This window comes from Falco peregrinus, chromosome 2 (assembly GCF_023634155.1).
Source record: "Falco peregrinus isolate bFalPer1 chromosome 2, bFalPer1.pri, whole genome shotgun sequence".
Taxonomy (NCBI): domain Eukaryota; kingdom Metazoa; phylum Chordata; class Aves; order Falconiformes; family Falconidae; genus Falco; species Falco peregrinus.
Genome location: NC_073722.1, coordinates 109,166,687 through 109,186,346, shown reverse-complemented (window position 1 = coordinate 109,186,346; position 19,660 = coordinate 109,166,687). Strand labels below are relative to the sequence as shown.

Sequence of the window (19,660 nt, the reverse complement as noted above, 5' to 3'; positions counted from 1 at the left end):
ACTCATCCAGTCCAGTAATTTATACCATATTACATCTGAAGGGCTGCATTAAGAAATATTACCCTTGCCAAGCCCTGAAAAGCTAGGATGTGCTGGAAGTAAGTTTTCTCCATAGCTTTGATCTGGTCCACTTTTTCAGCACAGGGTCTTTTCAGCACGACCACATAATACATGTGTATACGGCCCTGATGCAGTTAGTACTGAGAATAGAAGATGCTCAACAAGCAAGGAATTAATCAGTTTTGGTTTTCAACTGGTTGCTCACGTGTGGCACTCAGCCCTCTTCACTCCGCACTTTGCATGTGCTACTTCACGGCAAAAATGAAGGCATCTTGCCACTGCAGACTGGGATACTTCTCAAATGATCGTGAGTTTATTTTCATAAAATCCCAGAGAACTACGTTCACAACACCTCCAGTTTATGGCTGAAGAAAAGACGTACAGAGAAGCTCTGGGCATCCAGTTCCAGAATCAGCCAGCCTACAGCTTCCTTTTTAAAAAATAAATAGCACTGAGCAGCATTTTAGATGTTTGACGTACAGCTTCCCATGAGATCATCTGCAGCAGGAGCGCTCGGCACTTCTGCAACTCAACCCTCAGCCTGGGGACCCAGGAAATCAAGTCCCTCGTTGTGCATGAAAAGCAATTTATCCAGCACCATACATGAGCCCTGCAGCAGAAGCAGAGCAGGAATCCATCTCCTTAACCATCACTTTACCCCTGCTATTTTTCCATTACTTGCCTCACTCCCTTCCCTCCAAATACCGCACCATGCAGGGCAGAGGTCCTACACACGCAACCCCATTCTTCACTGGGCTGCCTTGACTGCCCTCCCTGAGCAGCGAGGGCAGGGGTGCCATGGAAAAAACCCATGCATGATCCCATAATTAGAAACTGTATCGTAATGCATACAGGGGGCTGAATTAAGGCTGCAGAGGAATACTGTAAATTGGATGCACATTTCTTGTTCCATTTTACTGCTTCCCCCCCCTTATTTGGCTTTGGCTGTACTTCAGATTAAGCTCCTAATAAGGGCTGGAGTTGGATGAGATTTTTGAGCCCATCAGATTGCAGCCTTCCAAGCCATTGAAATGAGATTCAAGCTGAACTTGAATTTTCAATAGTTTGGCCTAAAGGCAAGGGTGTTAACAACAGACCTGCCAACACCTTCTCTATGAGAAACGTCTGAAAACATGTCTGCACATCAAATACTGCTCAGGCTTTGGTAGACAAAAGCCACAAAGCTAACATCTCAAATCCACTGCTAACTTGCTCGGCCAGTTCTCCTGTCAATGAAGCTCATACATTTTCTCTGAAAATCCAGTGAACCTCTATATTCTCTCTAGGAAAACGGGTTTTCCCCCAACGATCCAAAAACCTGTTGTAGTTTCATTACGGCAAGGCAGGGGATAAGGAGAGGTCAGGTAAATCAGGTGGACACACAGGAGCCGAAACATACACACCTGTTCACCCAGCTCAGTCTACTTAAACGATACACATCACCGAGATTAAAGATACCACGCTGACATGCATGGAGGAGCAATCAAAAAAGTCTGTCCTGTAGGCAGCTCCTCCTACATGCAGTAGAAAGCTATGCTTGGGCTTTCTGTTCTTTCCTAAACATATTTCTCTTTTGGTGGGGTTTTTTTCCCCTCTTAGTTTTTCTATTTTTTCATCAACATACCATGATTATGTGGAAAAGTTAGCCCAAACCCTAAAAGCAAGAAGATACGATAAAACTGGAACATATCCTCAGTGCCAGACTGTGCCCTGAGCAGAGGGCATGGCTGTGGGAAGCAGGAGGGTGGGTTTCCTCTCCCATCTCGCTCCCCGTGGTAACTGCACCCCACCTCATGGTACCCAGCAGAGCACAATGGCTGGTGAAGGCAGGACCTGCCATGGGCTTCATCCTGGGCAGACCCCAAACCACCCCGATTCTGAAGCTGCCCTTACCACAAGATTTTTGTTTTCTAGCTAATGCCTCTGCCTTCAGCAGTCTTTACTGAAATAAAAATGTCTACGAGTCTCTCAAAATCCTTAGGACACTCCTGCTCAAATGTCCAAACCTAAAGCACACCACGCAGCTGAGCGTTTCACCTTCAGATAGCTGCACTGGTGGAGGAGAGCTTTAACTGAGACCTCTGCCAGTACCCTGAACAGACTTTGGTTTGGGTTTTTTAAAATGTTGAAGTGTATTTTCTTGATGACGTGAATGCTTCAGCTTCCCTGCTACCAAAATCTTTTCTAATTCACATTTTTAACACTGTGGGTCTGAAGAGCAGCCATGGCCATATACTCTTGCCAGCACTGGAGGCAGCAGGGCAGCGCAGGGAAGACGCTCCTCTCCCTTTGATGACAAACACTAAAGAACGATGGTTTCTTGAACTGCATCCAAGGGAAAGTAACCTTGCTAGAGTGCCTGGCAGGGCATCAACAGCAATAGAAATTTCAGCTTTCAAAGAACAGAAGAAAGACTCAAGAAGGGGGCGAGGAGATCCTGCAGCAGCCGAGATGCCACTAATCTCATGGATTGTTTTAGGAACTCTTGCTTCTCTCCAATGAAATTATATGTTCCGCAGAAAAATCATCTGGCTCCAACCACTTTTGGTAAGTGAAGCGTAAACAGAATGGAAAAGAGCTCATACCTGAGCAGAAATCAGGCTTGGACGGGCTGTGACAGGCAGGAGAGCAGCCAGACTGTGGGGATTTTGCTCTTTTCTTTGGACAGCCGCTGTGGGACCTTTGAATCCCACCAAGCAAACAAGGTTCTTCCAACACAACGGGCGAGCACTAGCCAAGCTGGCACAGTGCCCTCTGCTCACTGTAAGGGGAAGGAGAGCATGGTGGAGGAGAAAAGCACAGGGATTCCTGCAAAAAGGTCTGGACTTGATTAAACTTATTTTCTTTAGTAACATTTAGTTAAGCAAGGGAGGAAAAACCCTGCGGTGTTCTTCAGTGGCTCTTAACAGGGAATCTGGAGCAAGACGGTTCATTCACCCGATTAGCTGAACAACAGGCTCTACGCTGCAGCAGGCGCTGCTCACATCAATATCCATTTCTCTGTCGGTAGGTGCTTTCACCAGCAGAAACAAGAAACCCTGAAAATATACAACTAAATGGCAGTTCCCAACTTTGAAATCAGAAGGTGTCTGGCAGCTCTGTGTCAGCATGATGTATGCTCCAGGGGAATCACACACTAGTTCACAGAGCCTGAAGCTCTGAACGAAGCAAACACTGTCAGTAACAGTACAGAAAAACAAAACAAAACTGTAAGGAAAGCGATTGCCCAAGCTCAGGCTTTGTGCAGGGGTTTTCCTCTTCTGCCTCTGTGGCACAGTGTTATTTGCTCAGCTACAGAACATTTCTTATTATTATTATTTCTTTTTACAAGGTTCACATTCTCAGCATCTCTCCAGCAATGAGCCCAATGCACCAACACTCCACGTGTCACTGGTGGGCTCTGTCCAGTCTTCAACTATTGTGAGGCTGATTATAATTATTTAACAGGTGGAGAACAGCAGGCACAGCTTGCCTTTGCCCTTCATCTGTATGTCACTAAGCAGCTGTAGGTGGACACAGGCAGCATGGGCAAAGCACCACTGTGCAAAAGCTGCTCGGAGCCAGGTACCATATCGCCAGCTGCACAGGTTCAGAGCAAACATCCACATGGATGATACACATACACACACCAACACCTTTTCAGTGCCGGCATGCGCTTTTGCACAAGGTTGGTTTATCCTCAGGGCCAGCAAATGCCATGTGAGAAGCACACACAGAACAGCAAAGGCAAGAGACAATCTGTAACTGTGCTAATTGCTGGAGTAATTAAAAAGTAAAAGACTGAGCTAAATACCACAAGCCTGAGCATCAAAGGACCACTTTCCTTCCTGGGAGCTGCCTCTCACAAAAGACTTTCCCCACCAAGAACCACCTGTGCTGAGCCACCTCCATGGGCCTGGACAGCCATTTGAGCAGATGAAAAACAAATGTCAGGAATTTTTCTTTTCAATAGATTTGACCTTATTTTCTCTTCAGTGTGGCAGGATGAGAAGATATTCCTATTGAGCAACTGAGTTTTCTCCACAACAGACACGAGCTGGCACGCTCTGAGCATTTGGCATTTCAATCCCAATTAAGTAAAATAGTAATTGCTGCACCTAAGGGTTTCTCAGCTCCCTAAGAGGAAACACTTTATACATACAGATTTTCCTAGCTTTACCACTGCATACTTAAGACATGGATTGAGGGATGAATCACAACTTCAAATTCTTCAGTACTAAGCCTGGCAATCAATGCAGCCACTTTCTGGCAAAGAAACTCTAAAATCCCTGATCTTCACCTGTGATGTCATCTGCGAACAGCGACGTGATTTATGTTCCATGGGACACTCCTATCCTGCAATTCCTTCACTGAGGGGCAGCTGGGTAACAGGATTTGTTCTGGATAATCCCAGCTCCAGCTCTCAGAGAGCCACGGGGAGGAAGCAGCCAGAGATGCACTCAGCCAGAGATGGCAGCCACCACTTTTATACAACTTATTCTCCCCCAGCCACGTGCCAGGTGTAAATCACATCCCCAATTTCAAGCCTTTAGAATAAAAGGCAACATCATGAAGACAGAAAGGAGGCACGTGAACTCTGTGCACTGACATCAGGGCGATGGACATCCCTGTAAGAAGGCAGGCAGGCAGATGACTGACTCGAAGCTTTCAGCATGTTTTAACACTGGTTTAACCCATCGACCCAACCCAGTCAGTTGGTCTGGGACAGCAACCAAACACAGATGCAGATATCAAATTTCTGCCTGTTTGCATTGCTCCTCTCTCCTCTGAGCAGCCTATCAAATACCAGCCACACGAGGCTTGGCTGGGAGAAATGCTTTTGCATAAAGGAGGTGAGGTTCCCAGATCTCAGTGTGAAGGCCAGTGGCACATCTTCACCTCACATGGACAGACCTCAAGCTGCTGCTGAGATGTGCAGCTGCAGGGAAGTCAAACCTGGCTGGGACTCCTGCCTAGCCACCAGGCAGAAGCAGCCATAAGGACAAAACTGAGGACCAGTTGCTGGCAGGAAAGGGCTCTGCAAGCTTGCAGCCACACAAAGTCCATCAACTCAGGCAGGGCACAGCTGTGGAGGTCTCCACTTGCCTTCCCCTTCCAGATCCCAAACCTCTGTGCCTGTGAGGCAAGAGGCATCTCTGCCAGCCTGGCTTGTCACTGTGCACAAGGCACACACCTTCTCCCCACGATGTGAGATGGATCCTTCCTTAGATAACCAGCTGTAGGGTAAGGACCATGTGGTTGTCTAAGCAAGGCCCAGCACAACAAACCCTGAGCTGCCAGCAGGGCCGTACATAACTCTGCCTGGAGTTATTATTTTAATAATTAGAGGGATGGCCACAGACAGAGGTGGTATTTGGTGGCCTCTTAACCTAGGGAGTTACTTGGTTTTATGCAGACGACTCCACTTTTTCCACTGTGAAAACTGCAGCAAGTCCTCATGGAGGCAAACATCAAAAACAGGATGCTGGATGTGGCCCAACACTGAGCCACCGCTCAGCCAGCCTGAGCCAAAAAGCAACGTAAAACATACAGGGCTCACAGGGCGTTTCACTTTTAAAATGGAGTAAAATCTGGAGCCTTCCTGTGATTCAAAGCTGGGCTGTCTGGAGCAAAGTGACTTTCCAGGTGAGGCACTGCTCCCTGCTCCAGCCTTGTCCTCACACCTCTCTCCATCCATCCATTCCCACTCCTCTGCCTGTTCCTCCCACGCTCACCATTCCTCTGCAAGATGGCTCTTCCAACCTAGGAGGCTCTCCCCAACCTACCACGTCACCATCTTTCCACCTCAAGAGCCACTGGCCCCACACAACCGGTAGGGACATGCCCACAGGGAAAGGCAGGGACAGCCACCTACCCTTCTGCTTCACAACGTGGCAATTAACTGGCTTGAAAACTGCCTCTCTAGGCAAAAACCCATCCTGGGAGCAACCAGGGTGGCAGACATCTACTTTGTGCACCACCTAAGAGATAAACACCTTTTGCCAAGTGGGGCCCTGGATGTTCCTGTCACACACAGCGAATTAACTCAGACAGAGGTGGATAAGGGAATGAAATCATTCCACTTGAATCCTCACAGCTAAGCAAAACCTAAACCGGGTCAGATCTAATGAGGAAAGAAGTGAAAGACTTATAAAGATTCAAGAAATTCATTTAACAGTAAGCTTTCCCAGCATTTGCCAAGAAAGCAAAAAACCAAAGGCAGAGAGCACCCAAGCATGCAGCGAGTCAGAATCAGGCTCGCAGGAGGCCAGAAAGGCACAGAGGGCATCGCTGTGCTGGCAGGCAGGAGCACGCACAGGGCTCTCCCTTCTTGACTGTCAAGAAAGCCTTGCAACAGAGGTGGCCTGCGGGTCTTTGAAGACAAGGGGGAGGCAAAATTGCTGGTACAGCAGCCCATAGATTTTTCCACTCCTTCAAAAAAGAAAGGAGTCAAAGCTGTGCCATACGTTAGCACTTAAGTAGTCCCTGCCCTCAGTTTCCCACCATCTGTACTACTCTCTGAAACTCCCCTACTCATTTAATTTATTGCTGTGTGTCTCTGCCAAAATCAAAGACCTAAATATCAGTAATCTTGGTGGGAGGCATCCAGCTGCTACAAGCCATTGTAGGAATAAAAAGTGTTTGTGCAAACTTGCATTGAGAAAGCTGGGCAGCAAAACTTCCTAGGAAAAACTTCTCATGCTTTCAGATTAGCAGATCAAGCTGCAGGCATTAAGACCTTTCCCCTTCTGTATCTGTGAAATCCTGTGCTTAGGACACAAAAATGGGTCTTTTCTAACCCTGGAACGAACCGATTTTGGAAGCACATGGCACAATGGCAGCAGCAGTGGGGGGCAATGGCTGCAGCTGATGCAGCGGCAGACAGGGAAGCAAAGCACAACCTGGGGCCCAAGTTCACGTGCTGCGAGGGGTTGATGAAATGGAGCTGTGGTGCTGGGACCAAGACATCATGGCAGCAGCAGCTGCAGAGCCCCACTCTACTCACTCATGCAGCCCCCAGACCCCTCTCACCCCAGTTTTCCTGTCCATCAGGCAAAGACAGCAAGACTTCCCTAACGCACACAGGTATTTGCAAAGCTCCCAAGCACAGAGAAGAACTCATTATAAGCAGCCTGTAATGTAACAGCAATGCAACCTCTGCCCTACAGCCACAAACTCGAATTAAAAAGGGAGCACCCTAAAATATAAGCTTCTAGAGTCATAAGGACATAAGCATAGCTCCCTGCCCTCTTAAAACGCCAGATATCAGTTGATAAAAGAAGTGTATTCCTGCAAACTAAACACTCAGGCAGTACTTGCAAGGCAGGATTTGTAGCCTGGTGCCCTTGAGTGACAAAACAGTAGTGAGAAAAACTTGGTGGGGGAGAACATTTCTAACACCCTGGGTAGCTGTCTGATGCTGAAAACCCACCAGACCTAAGTATGTGCACAAAGCTCATAGCCCTGCTGTCGCCCGGAGCCTGGGCTGCATTTTAAGGGGTGAACTGAAGGGCTGGGGGTCCCAGGATGGGGGCACCACAGGCCCCAATGGCTCTTGGACTCACTTGCTTCTCAAGAGCTGAAACAGTCACACAAAGGTTTCATCTGCTTCACAGCTCCGACAGCAAACCTGGAAATGTGTCTTCTTCCCCCGCCATCACACAGTTTGATTCATTTGAAACCTGTTTTACCCTTGCTGTCTTCCTTCTGGCTCAGTTCAAGATGTCTTATTCCTGCACACAACAGCAGCAAAGTGAAAGGAGGACAAAGCAGGACCCCCAGCATGTCGAGAACCCCCAGTGAGGGCCAGGCAAGTGGCTGCTGAACTGCAAACGCAACAGCACAGCCCACAACCGAAACTCTCCACACACACCTCCAGGCCAGTGTGCTACCTTTTAACTAGCAGCAAGCAGGAGGGGATGGAACTGAGATCTTTGGCAACACTAGTAAAATCACTATGTTTCTCCTTTTTTGGGGAGAGGCAGAATAATCCTTTTGAACTATCCAAGCAGGGCAGAACCAACATCTATTCAGATTCAACTGCTTGGGTCTCACTGTTTTAGCACCAACTCTTTCCCAACAGGTGGGAAAGGTCTCTAGCTTTTATTCAAAGGCACTGCCCTTATAGATGGCCTTTCAGCAGAGGATCACAGAGCACCTTACAGACATTTAATTAAAACTTACAGCCCACCCTGGTGAGGGAGGGATTATAAACAGGCTCCCAGTGCAAGCAGCAACTCACCAGCACAAGCATCTTTCTCCCATACAACTGAGGCATTCAGCAAAAGCGCAGCAGTCCCAGTCTCACCAAGCTACTAAATACGCTCCAAACAGCACTGAGCCTTTGAAGAGCCATCAGAGCAGCGGGGAGAGACCGGGATTGCTCACTAACAGGACAGGACAGGTAGGCAGAGGCTCCTCTCCACTGACCAGGCAAGGAGATAGACTCGGCTTGTGCCAGAGACAGAAAACCGTGGTTCGTTATCCCTCTGAATTTAAATACCACACATTTCCAAAGTATGGCATTACTGGGCACCAATTAATCCATCTAATAGCCCTGGGATGTCGATAAAATGGAAAACCACCTTTTTTGCCCCCCCTGTTTACCTACAAGGTGAGACTTTTCTTGGTTGAATTAAATCCATTTTAACAAAAGTAAGTTCAGACATCTGCCTTTGCACAGTGTCAGCTGCAAGAAGTGAGCTAACATCCAGATGCAGTGGCATGTCAGGATTAGCCCAGGCTGGGGCAGGAATGCTTCCATGTATGGAAAAATATTGGAGCAGTGAAACCATAAGCTTGGAGCAGAGCAAAGTGAGGGGCCCTGTCAATGAAGCTGTGGGCTCAGGTTTAGAGGGTTTAGCAGCTCAGATCCGCCATAAGATCCCCAGCACGTATTACAATGAATTTCACACTTTTTCCAAAAGGGACTCCTGCAGCAATGGTGCGAGTTGTCAGGGTGAGATCCTACACCCGTCTGTTTGCTCTGGAAGCGGGGCTTGGACCGCTGGGTACCATTAACGCTCCCTATGCTGGGCATGGGCTCGGGCGTTGATGGAGAGGTTCTCGCGAGTACAAGACCACTGCTTGCACTTGCCTGCCCACCCATCCCTCAGTGGCTGCCTTCTGCACAGCACTATTTATAAAAGCCAACTTGGACCTGGCATGCGGGACAAAGCAGGGGCAGTTCAAAAGAAAACACTGAGCTGAATCAGCGCGGCTGGGGAGTCGGCGCGTGCTTCTGCCAACATCTCAGCAAGGGCAGTGACTGCCGAGGCACAGGGCAAGAGCTAGTGCAGTATTCTCTTCAACTGGCCCGGCACAAATCAAGAGGGCTCATTTGTCAGCATCCTGAGTTAACACTAATGAAGTAATGGCTATGACTTCATCTCTCCAGTGGGAATCTCTTGGGAACGATGGAGAACTAGAATTTCTCTCTCCAGCTCGCTCACATAGTTGCAATTCGTTTCAGTTGCCTTCTACTCTCTTCTGCAAACATTACCTAATTCTCACCCAGATTCTTAAATCCTTGCACTGAAACATAAAACAATCCTCCCTTCTCAGCTGTCAGAGTCCAGCCTCGCAGAGACCCCTCCCAGCGGGATCTGATCCCTTGTGCCGGCTGCTACCCCCTCCCTGGAGCCAGCCACAGAGCCCCCACTCACACCTGAGGATGCCACCAGGGGGGCTTATGCCTTAGACACAAAATAAAAATCCAGTAACTCTTGGCAATTTGATTTTAAATAGGGACCTTTTCACCTTTTCTCCATTAAAATATTTCAATCAGGTTGGATTTAGCTCCAGTTGCAGAGACAGACAAAATGTTGCCGGAGGACCCTGGAGTTTCTCTCCCTGGCTGGGCTGGACAGCTTCAACTGCTGCGGATCTTCATGAGTGCAAAATACACACAGAACCATCTCACACCACCCTGCTGCTACAGCGCTTTGTCTGCCTGTAGAGGCTGTCAAGCCTTGCCCCCGGCAGCTCTGAGTAGCCCTGCTGCCTTTCTCATTACAAGCCTTCAGCTTCCAGATTTGCTCTGCCCTGGGTTTGCTCCCCTGCGACTCTGCTGAAGACACTTTCCCTCCTGTGCACCACTCCTGGTCTCTGCAGTTGTGATGGCACCTAGCATTTGAAGTGCATCCTTTATGGACCAGATTCTCCTTGCTGTTTCAGCTCTGCACACCTCCCAGCTCAGGCAGGGAGCCAGCACGCCCCCACTCCCCCGCGCCTCACTGGGGGCTCCCATCACTTTGTTTTGAGGCCAGAGGGGCTTGCTGAGCTCCAAGCAGGGGCTTGATCAGATTGCAAAAGCTCAGCTAATGCCCCGACGCAACTGAAGCAGTCAGTCAGTCACTCACACTAAATAAAGACCGCAAATTCTTTACATATTAATTGTTGGTTGCAATTGTTCACAGTGTTGAAAGACAGACGTGAGAGTATGCAGAAACCATTACTGCATCTTTTTAGTTCCACCCTTCCATTAATTGCATATAGTCTAAGCCAAATCAATAAGACAATACATTTTCTTTGGAAAACTGAGATGATGAAAAAGCTAGTGTCTATCATTTAAGATGCTCAAGTTGTAATCTGAAATGCATGTATAATTCACTTTCCCACGACAGAATTTATTATTTCTATTTGTTTACTTGTCAACTCATCCTGCTCCCAGTTTCTCCACTGGCCACGTCTTTACCTTACAACCTATATATTTAACTCGTAATTGTGTTTTTTACCCACAGAGCATCAGCAGAGAAGCAGTGGTTCCAGCCAGCACAGAGAAAGCTGCCCTGCAGAGATAAGTCAAGGCAGCACTGGAGGAAAGCCCTCTCCCCAGCTCAACACCCCCAAGCCCTGGGAATGGAGGAGAATTAATATGCACAAAGCCCAAGCTGTAATGGATCCAAGCACCCTCCCCACACTGGCATTACTCCCCCGTTCCCTAATCGTTATTATCTGGAGATGGCATGGTCACATCTGTCTAGATAAAAATTTTCAAATCCATTGTCCATTACACTGTGATGTGCCACAGAATCAGTTTAGAGAATGTACACAGCTATAGTGTTGTGATTATTCAATATTCAACCCAGCCTGAAAGCTCAGGAGTCAGCTTGTTATTTGCTGAAAGCGGGGGGCCTGAAATTATCCGTGAATAGTTCAAAGCTGCAGTTAATTCAACATCTCTACTTTCAAAAGCACAAAAATCACAGATTCCTGGAGTGTGTAAGCTTTTTAAAAATTACAAACTACTAACTGACAAATCAAAGCAGCTAACAGAAATCCATGTGGCTGATAAGACAAATAGTTGCATTTTAAAGAGTAATTAAACATCACTTTGGAATATTTTGCTTGGAACTTGTTTCCCTGATAAAAAACGGGGAGGGGAAAGAGGAGAAGGAGGAAGCAACCCACACACACCAACGAGGTTCTCACCAAGCTCAGGCAAACGCTGCTCAAACTTGTTTTCTTGAATTCAGAGTTCAGCCTGCTGTATCACAGCCTCCCGTACCCTCCCAGTTTCCCTGTATCCCTACATTTCACATAAAAACTCTAGCAGTAAGGAGCAGACAATTCCTACGTGGATTTTAGCTTGTTGGGGAGGAGGGTGCGTGGGGCTGGGGCAAGAATCCCCCTGGTCTGATCACCAAGAAGCGCAGTATCTTCTGACTTGACTTAGATTAAAACCATACCCCAACTTCCATGCTGGGAGCATTGCTGAAAAAAACAGGAATGCAAAACAAAGCGCTCTACCCAGATGCAATTCAGGAGAAGTGAAACCCTACCCCAGCCACATGAGCTAACCTTCCTATATGCTGCTTTGAAACACTGAAAGTATGTCCATGGAAAAGGATCAAAAAACTCCAAAACCCCCGGCCTCTCAAAACCTGTACCCGTTAACAATGAGCTCACAATGAATTTCACGCAGTTTCTCAGTACTAAAAAATACCTACAGGCAATGGCACAAAAGGATTGCTTCAAGCATTAAACAAGGAGACAGCTTACTGCATTTCAAACCGAAATGTTATCAAACCACTTGAAGAAGCCACCATACAAAGGCCATGCAAACCCAGCGTCAGTTTTTGGGACCAGACTTGCAGAGCCCAGTCCAAGGCGCAACTGTGTTTGATCAGCAAAAGCTCCCACCGCTTCTCCCCACCATGGAGCTGGGAGGAGTTGATAATGGAAAGATGTCCAAGGACATTCAGAGCAGACCCTCAAACGTGGGCAATTACCAACTGAAGGATGCAATAAACAACAGAGCAGCAGATGACACATCAGCAAGACATGTAAAATACTAATTCTTGCCCAGGGAAAGGGCTTGGGCAGGCTACTTTGGATATACGGGGAAATCCAACCTCCAAGGACGCCAGTGATGTTTTTGCAACTATTGCAGGACCAGGACACCGCCGCCAGACTTGCCGTCTCCTGATAGCAGTAACGCTTCCGGGGATTTCGCTGAAGGATTAGGGTCTTGGCATGAAAGATGGCTGCTAATTGTATGGAGGCTCACTGCAAAGCTGCATAAAACATACTCCGAAATAAATTGGAAAAGCATCATCAACAACAAGAATTAAGAGAATGTTTTGTCTTCAATGTGGAAACACTGAATAGCTTATTTCTCAGTCATAATTAAAGTTCACTGTTGTACTTCTCCAAAATCACACAGAAAAACCCTCCATTGTTTTGAGCGTTCTTTCATAAAGCTGTTAAATGTTCGGCTCCTAAAAGAATGCACTTTTGGAGAAGAACTGTGCACTGATTACTTTAAAAAGTAAAGTTGTTTTGCTTCGTTCTGCAACCTGAGAGTAACAAATGAAATTGTCAACCATGCATTTTTAAATGAACGTTTTCATTTCAACATCTGGATTAAGATGCCACAATGAAAAACAGCACACAGGCTTCTCTCTGCTCCTTTCATACATCTCCCATTCTTATATTTCAGAACCAGCAAGTTTCAAAGCACACAAAGAATCAGTTGGTGCTGCTAATGCCTCACTTCTTACTCAATAGCCTTATGTCATGAAAAGATCATATTTTTCAAATCCACATCTCCGTGAGCCAAAGACTTCACATACATTCCCACCCCAGAAATACAAAGTCAGGAATACAGCTGAAAGTGATTACCTAGATATTTTTATATGATGAAACTCAAAAGCTGCTTCAAGTGATTTACAGAATTTTCTGTTAGACAAATCCCACATCTGTGCTGACCACTCGCCTCCCAGATCTCAGCAGATGGCAATTTCAAACAGAAAAGTTATGAGTCCCTGAAAATCAGGGTGTATCTTAATCTGTAGTCAAGGGTTTGAGGGGGGGGTTCTAAAAAAAAAAATAATAATTGTGTACAGTCTAATTTAGTAACATTTCTACCTCTTCCCCACTATTTCTTGCACAAACTCTACCTACAAAACTAGTACTTGGTGTCTTATTCAGACAGGCTCCCACAATAATGACCTTTTTAAGCAGAGGAAAAAAATGTCCTTTTCTTGGGAAGGTGGGGGGGAACAGAGAACTTAACTAAATAAATAAATGAGTGGGTATTTGTTGTAAAAGACTTCACAGAGATTATCTGCAAACAAGCAAGAGTTTTGTCACATTTTACTCATCAGTTTTAAGACCATTGTTTTATTTGAGGTGCTGAGGAAGATGTACTCCCAACACAGAAGAGGTGTTCTGCTGTCCGTGTCCAACTCAGGTCACCTACCAGAGTACTCAAGCCACTAAAACAACAAAATCCACAACTACCGACTGGCTCCTTTCCCCCTCCTTAGGGTGAGACAGAACAGACCTCTTCTTCACACGCAGAGAAAGGTCATGTGCCTCTGCCATACAATTCAGCAAAAGCCGCATTTCATGTGAACGTGGGAGAAAATACAGAGCAGGGTACACAAATCCAACTTTTAAGATAAAAGCAGACCTGTCCAAACTGAAGCATATTTACCAGCGCGAACAGAGAACCTCGAACCGTTTTCAGCTACTTAGCTGAATAATCACGGAAAGAGAACCACCATGTTTTGCATTTATTTAAAACCCGAGCAAAAGTATTTCAGCTCCAGTGGAAACAGGTTTGCCTTCCCCAAAAGAATCAGGGCGACACTCAAGCAAATGCATAAATACAGTGGAAAGCAAACACAAAACAAGAGGCAAAGCACAGACTCCTACATCACTGTGGAGCTGCGTGGATGCACCAAGTAAGCGTAATTAGAAAACTTGAGATTAAAAAGAATGGGGAAGACAACTGGGCCAAGTAAGTAACAAGTAAAAACAAAAGCAAAGGCAAATAAACAACAGTAAAAGATAAACCGCTTCACTCCCAGTGCAGACCCGCTTCCAGCCTTTTCTCCTCCAGCACCCGGAACCTCCTTTCTCCCACTCTTATATGGACCTGTCTAAAAGGACCTATTCAACAGAGAATGGGGTCAATTAATTACTTTTTAGCTGCACTGACCAAGATGCCCCACAGCAACACAATGCAGCAAGACAGTATGCTCCTGCTCTCCTCCAAAAGCCTGCGTGCCTTAAGCCTTCAAAGTGCACTCGAGTTCACTCTAAGTGTAGGGGCACTCTGCAGCACAGAGGGTCTGGAGCTCACCGGGAGAGGTCTGGGATCCTCCCGACAGCAGGGAGGATCCTGCCCTGTCGCAGGCACCGGCAGACATCAGGGCACGTAGACAGATGGGAGCTGTTTACATTACCGAGGTTCTCAGTAATAATCAGGAATTAAAGCTGTTATTAAATCAACCCTCCAGAACTTGAGCAGACGTTTGAGCAAGCAGATAACAGGGTGATGTTAAACCAAAATCCCAAATGCAACAAAGACACGGAGCAACATCTCTCCCGCATGTTCTGCTCAGCAACACCAGGCATTATCAGAAGACAAATCAATTATCAACAGCTACATATAGCGATGCAAATCCAGGGCTGAACAGCTTAATTGAGGGATGTGTATCACAAGTTAAAGGCCTCCAATCTCATCTGGCAGATTACGGTTTCGTTCTTGAAAAAAACCTCCCCAATAATACGGCTGGCTGTGGCTTAGACAGAGGCATAATGCCATCCTCCTCATTAATCAAAGGCTTTCCCCATGTCCAGACGTTTGCTGACTTGTACTGCTTTCTTTTATTACTAGTTTGGAGACAGAAATTGCTATACGCTAAAGTTACTCAAATTCAACTGGTTGCTGCAAGACGTGCAGGCTGTTACGACCTTGGTAACTGCACCCTGGCATTAGTGAGTTACTGGGGCATTCAACAAAGAGTGGCTGTTTTCTTTGACAATTCTTATTACCTTCAACAATAACCATGAGAGTAAGATGCTATTTTACTTTTAGGACTGTGGGAATTTTACTGCAAGCCCAGAAAGGAGACTGGCTTTTCAGACCTATCAACATTTGATGCCCAGGGTTTGTAAGAAGGAGAAACATAAAAACACAGAATACACCAGAGTGAGACAAAGCGCACATTGATAAAAAGATTTCAGCAGAAAACCAGGACTGCAATAGCTGTATTATCCAGTAATTCTAAGCAACAAAAGTGACACTACAGCCAATATGGGATAGGAAGCCACCTCTCCCCAAAGCTTTCACAACCTCAGTAGATAAAGTAGCCAACCCACAATGGGAAGTGTTGGCTGGAAGGGACCTTTGGAGGTCTTCAAGCCCTGCAGCCACCAGCACGAGGCCCTGCTAGGCACAGCTTCACCTAGCCAAGCCCTGAAACCGCTGAGGACAGGGGCTTCACAGCCTCTGGGGGCTGAGGCTGAGAGCTCAGGGACAGAGTTCAGCTCCCTGCCCAATGTTCCCACCTCTCCCCATTATCTCTACTCAGCAAGATCCCTTTCTTCCCATAAATCTATATAATTCTCCGGGGGCTGTCTGACATCGGGTTTAGGAGTAGCCTTTAGTGCAAAGGAACCATAACTCAAAAGGACTGCCTACATTTTTCTAATGCTTTTGTTTTTAAACAAATTAAGCCTGTGAGGCACTGAACATACGCTAGACATCCCCAGCTCTTGCTGGTGTTTTTGAAAAATAAAAAGTTTGTACTTTTCTGGAGAGTCAGGTCATTAACCCGACTATTTAAAAATCAGCCTATTATACAAGAAAATGTCTAACTGCCTGAACTACAGGTTATAAATCTCCTGTTTAGAAATCTGATATCCTGACATAATTGCCCTTATAACTTACAAATAGGCTCTCTGTTATCCACAGATTAAGCTTCCTCCAAAGCCACATCACATCTGCTTAGTTTTGAAAATATACAGCATGAGCTTCAATTACTTTACACTCCACACAAAAATAATCCTGAATTTAACTCAGGGCTTCTTGGAATAAGAGTTTAAGACCCCATAATCTTTTTATTTCATGTTTTCTTGCAATCTAATAGATGGAAGTATTGGCTGGCATGCAAAATTAATGCCACCTTCCACTTCTACGATTTACCAGCCATTTAGCTATGTTGTAGTGGAATTTTTAAAGCAAATACGGCAAGAAAAAGTCCCACCACCTAAATGATCTGAAATGTTCTACAGGGAAATAGCTACTAATTGGAACCACAATTTTATCACATCCCTGTAGGAAGAAATTTTAGTTTTAAAGAAACCAGAATTAAACTGTAATTTTTCTGAAGGATAAAGCTTCTGTTCATGAAACCAATCTCAGACCCAGACCTGTGACCACTCATGCAAGCTCCCAGTTAGAAGTGTCTTGACTTCAAAGGGGCAAACCAGGGGCCTTCGGCAGCAGCATCTAGGTGCATGGTGTTAAACACAAGAGCTTTTGCACAACTGGGGGTTTAGTGACAAAAACCTGCAGCAAATAAGGCAAAAAGACGAATCTGGGTTTCAAACCAGCTACTACGCCTCTTCTCAGCAGAGGGGACATCACCCGGCACAGCCAGACGACAGCCAACTTTTCCTTAAAATGACTCCTTTGCCTATCGAACAGCACGAAGTGCCGGTAGAGGAGGGTTCAGAGACCCGCACTGGAAGAAGTCGTCCCTCTCATCCCAACACAGGCTGGCAGAGCCTGAAGTCGGGGGACGCCTGCAGGGGTTCAGTCAGCTGCGGCCCCACAGGCACCGGCGTTACCCCAAGCCCTGCCGGAGCGGCGATGGCGCCTCGCTGCGAGCCAGCGCCTGCCCAATGCCTTCCCACCTGCAGCTGTGATCCCTCGCCAGAAAGCTGTTTAGAAATGGCACTGTGGGGCACCATCTTTTTAATTCTGACTCAATAGCTTCCCAAGATTAGATTTGTAAAGAGGTTTTGTTGGGTTGTTCGGTGGGTGTTGCGAGTTTGTTGGGATCTGGAAGCCTGGCCTTTGCCTTCCCGTTCCTCACAGCCTGCCCTGTCTGGGTCTCACAGAACACTTTTTGTCTGTTACCTTTCAGATTAAACTCTTCAGATGAGGGGCCGCAACTTGCCGAGTACCGAACACACCAGCCACTAAAGGAGACCGTCAGGCAATGCCATCCCGCACACTCGCCTGGCAGCTCTGCCAGCAGCCCCCAGGCCAGCTGGGCCCCGCCGCCCCTCAGCACCGAAGCGCCCTCCTGCAGCCGACGGGGCCGCAGCCTCCCCTGACCCAGCCCCACGCAGGAGCCCACGGGTCCCCCCCGCGGGGTCCCTGCCCCAGGGGCCGCTCTCCTCAGACGAGTGGCGGCCGCCCGGTCCCGCGCTTCGCCTCAGAGCACCGACTTCTCCCACAGGCCTCGCCCGCCCGCCCCGCTCCTCTGAGGGACCCGTCGAGGCCCGCGGGCGCCGTCCCGCCGCCCCCCTGAAACCGCGACACGCAGCCCGGGCTCCCCGCCTCGCCCCCCACCCGCGGGGGACGGGGCCGGGCCGGCTGTCCCCACCCGCTGCTGCACACAGGCTCCGGGAACCGGAGGAGCCGGGCGAGGCGGCGGCGGCGCCCCGCGGGACGGCAGCCGACCCCCACCCCCCCCTCACCCCGGTTCCCCCGGGAACTTTCTGGAAGGCGCCCACCCCACGCCACGCGGGACCCGCCCCGGCGGCGCAGGGCGCGGGGGGGGTCCGGGGGTCCCAACCGAGCCCCGACGCCCCCAGACAAAGCCCGGGGCGCGTCCCCCCCGGCCCGCGGTCTCACCTTGCGGTGCTTGTCGGCGAAGGGCAGCGCCAGCCAGGGCATGGCCCGCACGGCCTCCTGCCACTGCTGCTGCTCCTGCTCGGCCGACACGAAGACGATCTCGAGGCGCTGCCCGCCGGCCGCCGCCGCCTCCCCCCTGAAGCGCCCGTAAAAGGCGGCCAGGCTGGCGCCGAGCTGCGCGCAGGGGCCGCCGAGGCTGCAGCCGAAGTAGAGCCCCACCAGCGAGACCCCGCGGGCGGCCAGCGCCGACACGGCCACCTCCTCCCCGTCCGCGGCCACCAGCACCTCTCCCAGCACCTCCGACAGGGCGCCCGCCATCCCGCCCCGCTGCGCTGCGCTCCCCGCTCCGCTCCGCCCGCAGCCGCCGCAGCCCGCGCCGGCCGAGCCCCGCCCCGCCCCGCCGCGCCAGGGGGCGCTGCCGCGCCGCGCGGCCCCGCGCCCGCCCCCGCCTCGGGCAGCGCCGCCCCGCGCCCGCCCCGGCCCCGCGCCCCACGCCCCACGCGCGGCCCCGGCACGCGCCGCCCGCGCGCCCCCCCCCTCCCCTCGCGCGGCGGGGCCCGGCGCGGCCCGGTCCTCAGTGCCGGGATGGAGCCCCCGGGGGGGGGCGCGCCCGGGCCTCAGCACCTCCGGGGCACGGCTGCCCCGGGGAACGGACAGGGAGGGGGAGAGGGAGAGGAGGAGAGGAAGAAGAAGAGGAGGAGGAGAGGGAGGCGAAGGAGAGTGAGGGAGAAGAAGGAGAGGAGGAAGGAGGAGAGAGAGAGGGAGAAGGAGAGGAGGAGGAGAGAGAGAGAGGAAGAAGGAGAGGGAGGAGAGGAGGAGAGGGAGAGGAGGAGGAGAGGGATCTCCATCCTGGGCAGGCGCTGGCCTTGCCTCGCTGCTCTACCCCGCGGCCCGGAGCCGGCCCCTGCTGAGCACCAGCAGCTGGCTCGGCTGTGCCCCCAGTCACCCACCCTGCTGCCCCCCTCGCTCCCAATGCAACCCCCCCCCACCCAACTGGGCCACCCGTTCTCCAAATCACTGCCCAGAGAAGGGCCACTTCCAGCTGGCCCATGTGTTCAGTACAGGCAGGGCAAGCTTTCACAAAGCCTGCAGAACGACAGCGTTTCCCGTCTTTGTTTTCAAAATCTAAGACAAATACATGTTTACCCATGTCAATGGTGGGCGGAAAAATGCGACAGCCAATCCAGAAGTGTAAACACAAGTAAATTTTGCTGCATGGAATTACACCGTCTTGCTGGCTGGAATACAGAGAGGAAATACAGCAAGACAGCAACATGCAAACCAGGCTTTACAAGGTATTTGCAATCTGTAAGCCGGCAGAATTCACTGGAGCAGGGATGCTCAGCCGCTTCAGCCTGCCATCCCTGCATGCACCCCGCGTGCCCTGACCTGCCTGCCCTTGCTGGCAAACACCTCTGCGGACAAGCATGCGCCATCCCCTCTCACGTGCTGGTAAAGCAGAAGAAACGTGTGAGTGTGTGCGAGGCTCAGTCCGGAGGACGGGTCGGGGGGGGGGGG

General features: G+C 49.4%; 1 protein-coding gene across 1 annotated transcript in view; it reads right to left on the bottom strand.

The window, feature by feature from the left end:
* NXN (nucleoredoxin) overlaps window positions 1–18,524 on the bottom strand; it is a 54,029-nt gene extending 35,505 nt beyond the window's left edge. Inside the window, exon 1 of the mRNA XM_055794696.1 lies at window positions 18,143–18,524. Within this exon, the coding sequence (XP_055650671.1) occupies window positions 18,143–18,460 (318 nt within the window). The 5' untranslated portion in view covers window positions 18,461–18,524. The remainder of the gene's footprint in view (window positions 1–18,142) is intronic.
* Between the last annotated feature and the right edge of the window lie 1,136 nt (window positions 18,525–19,660).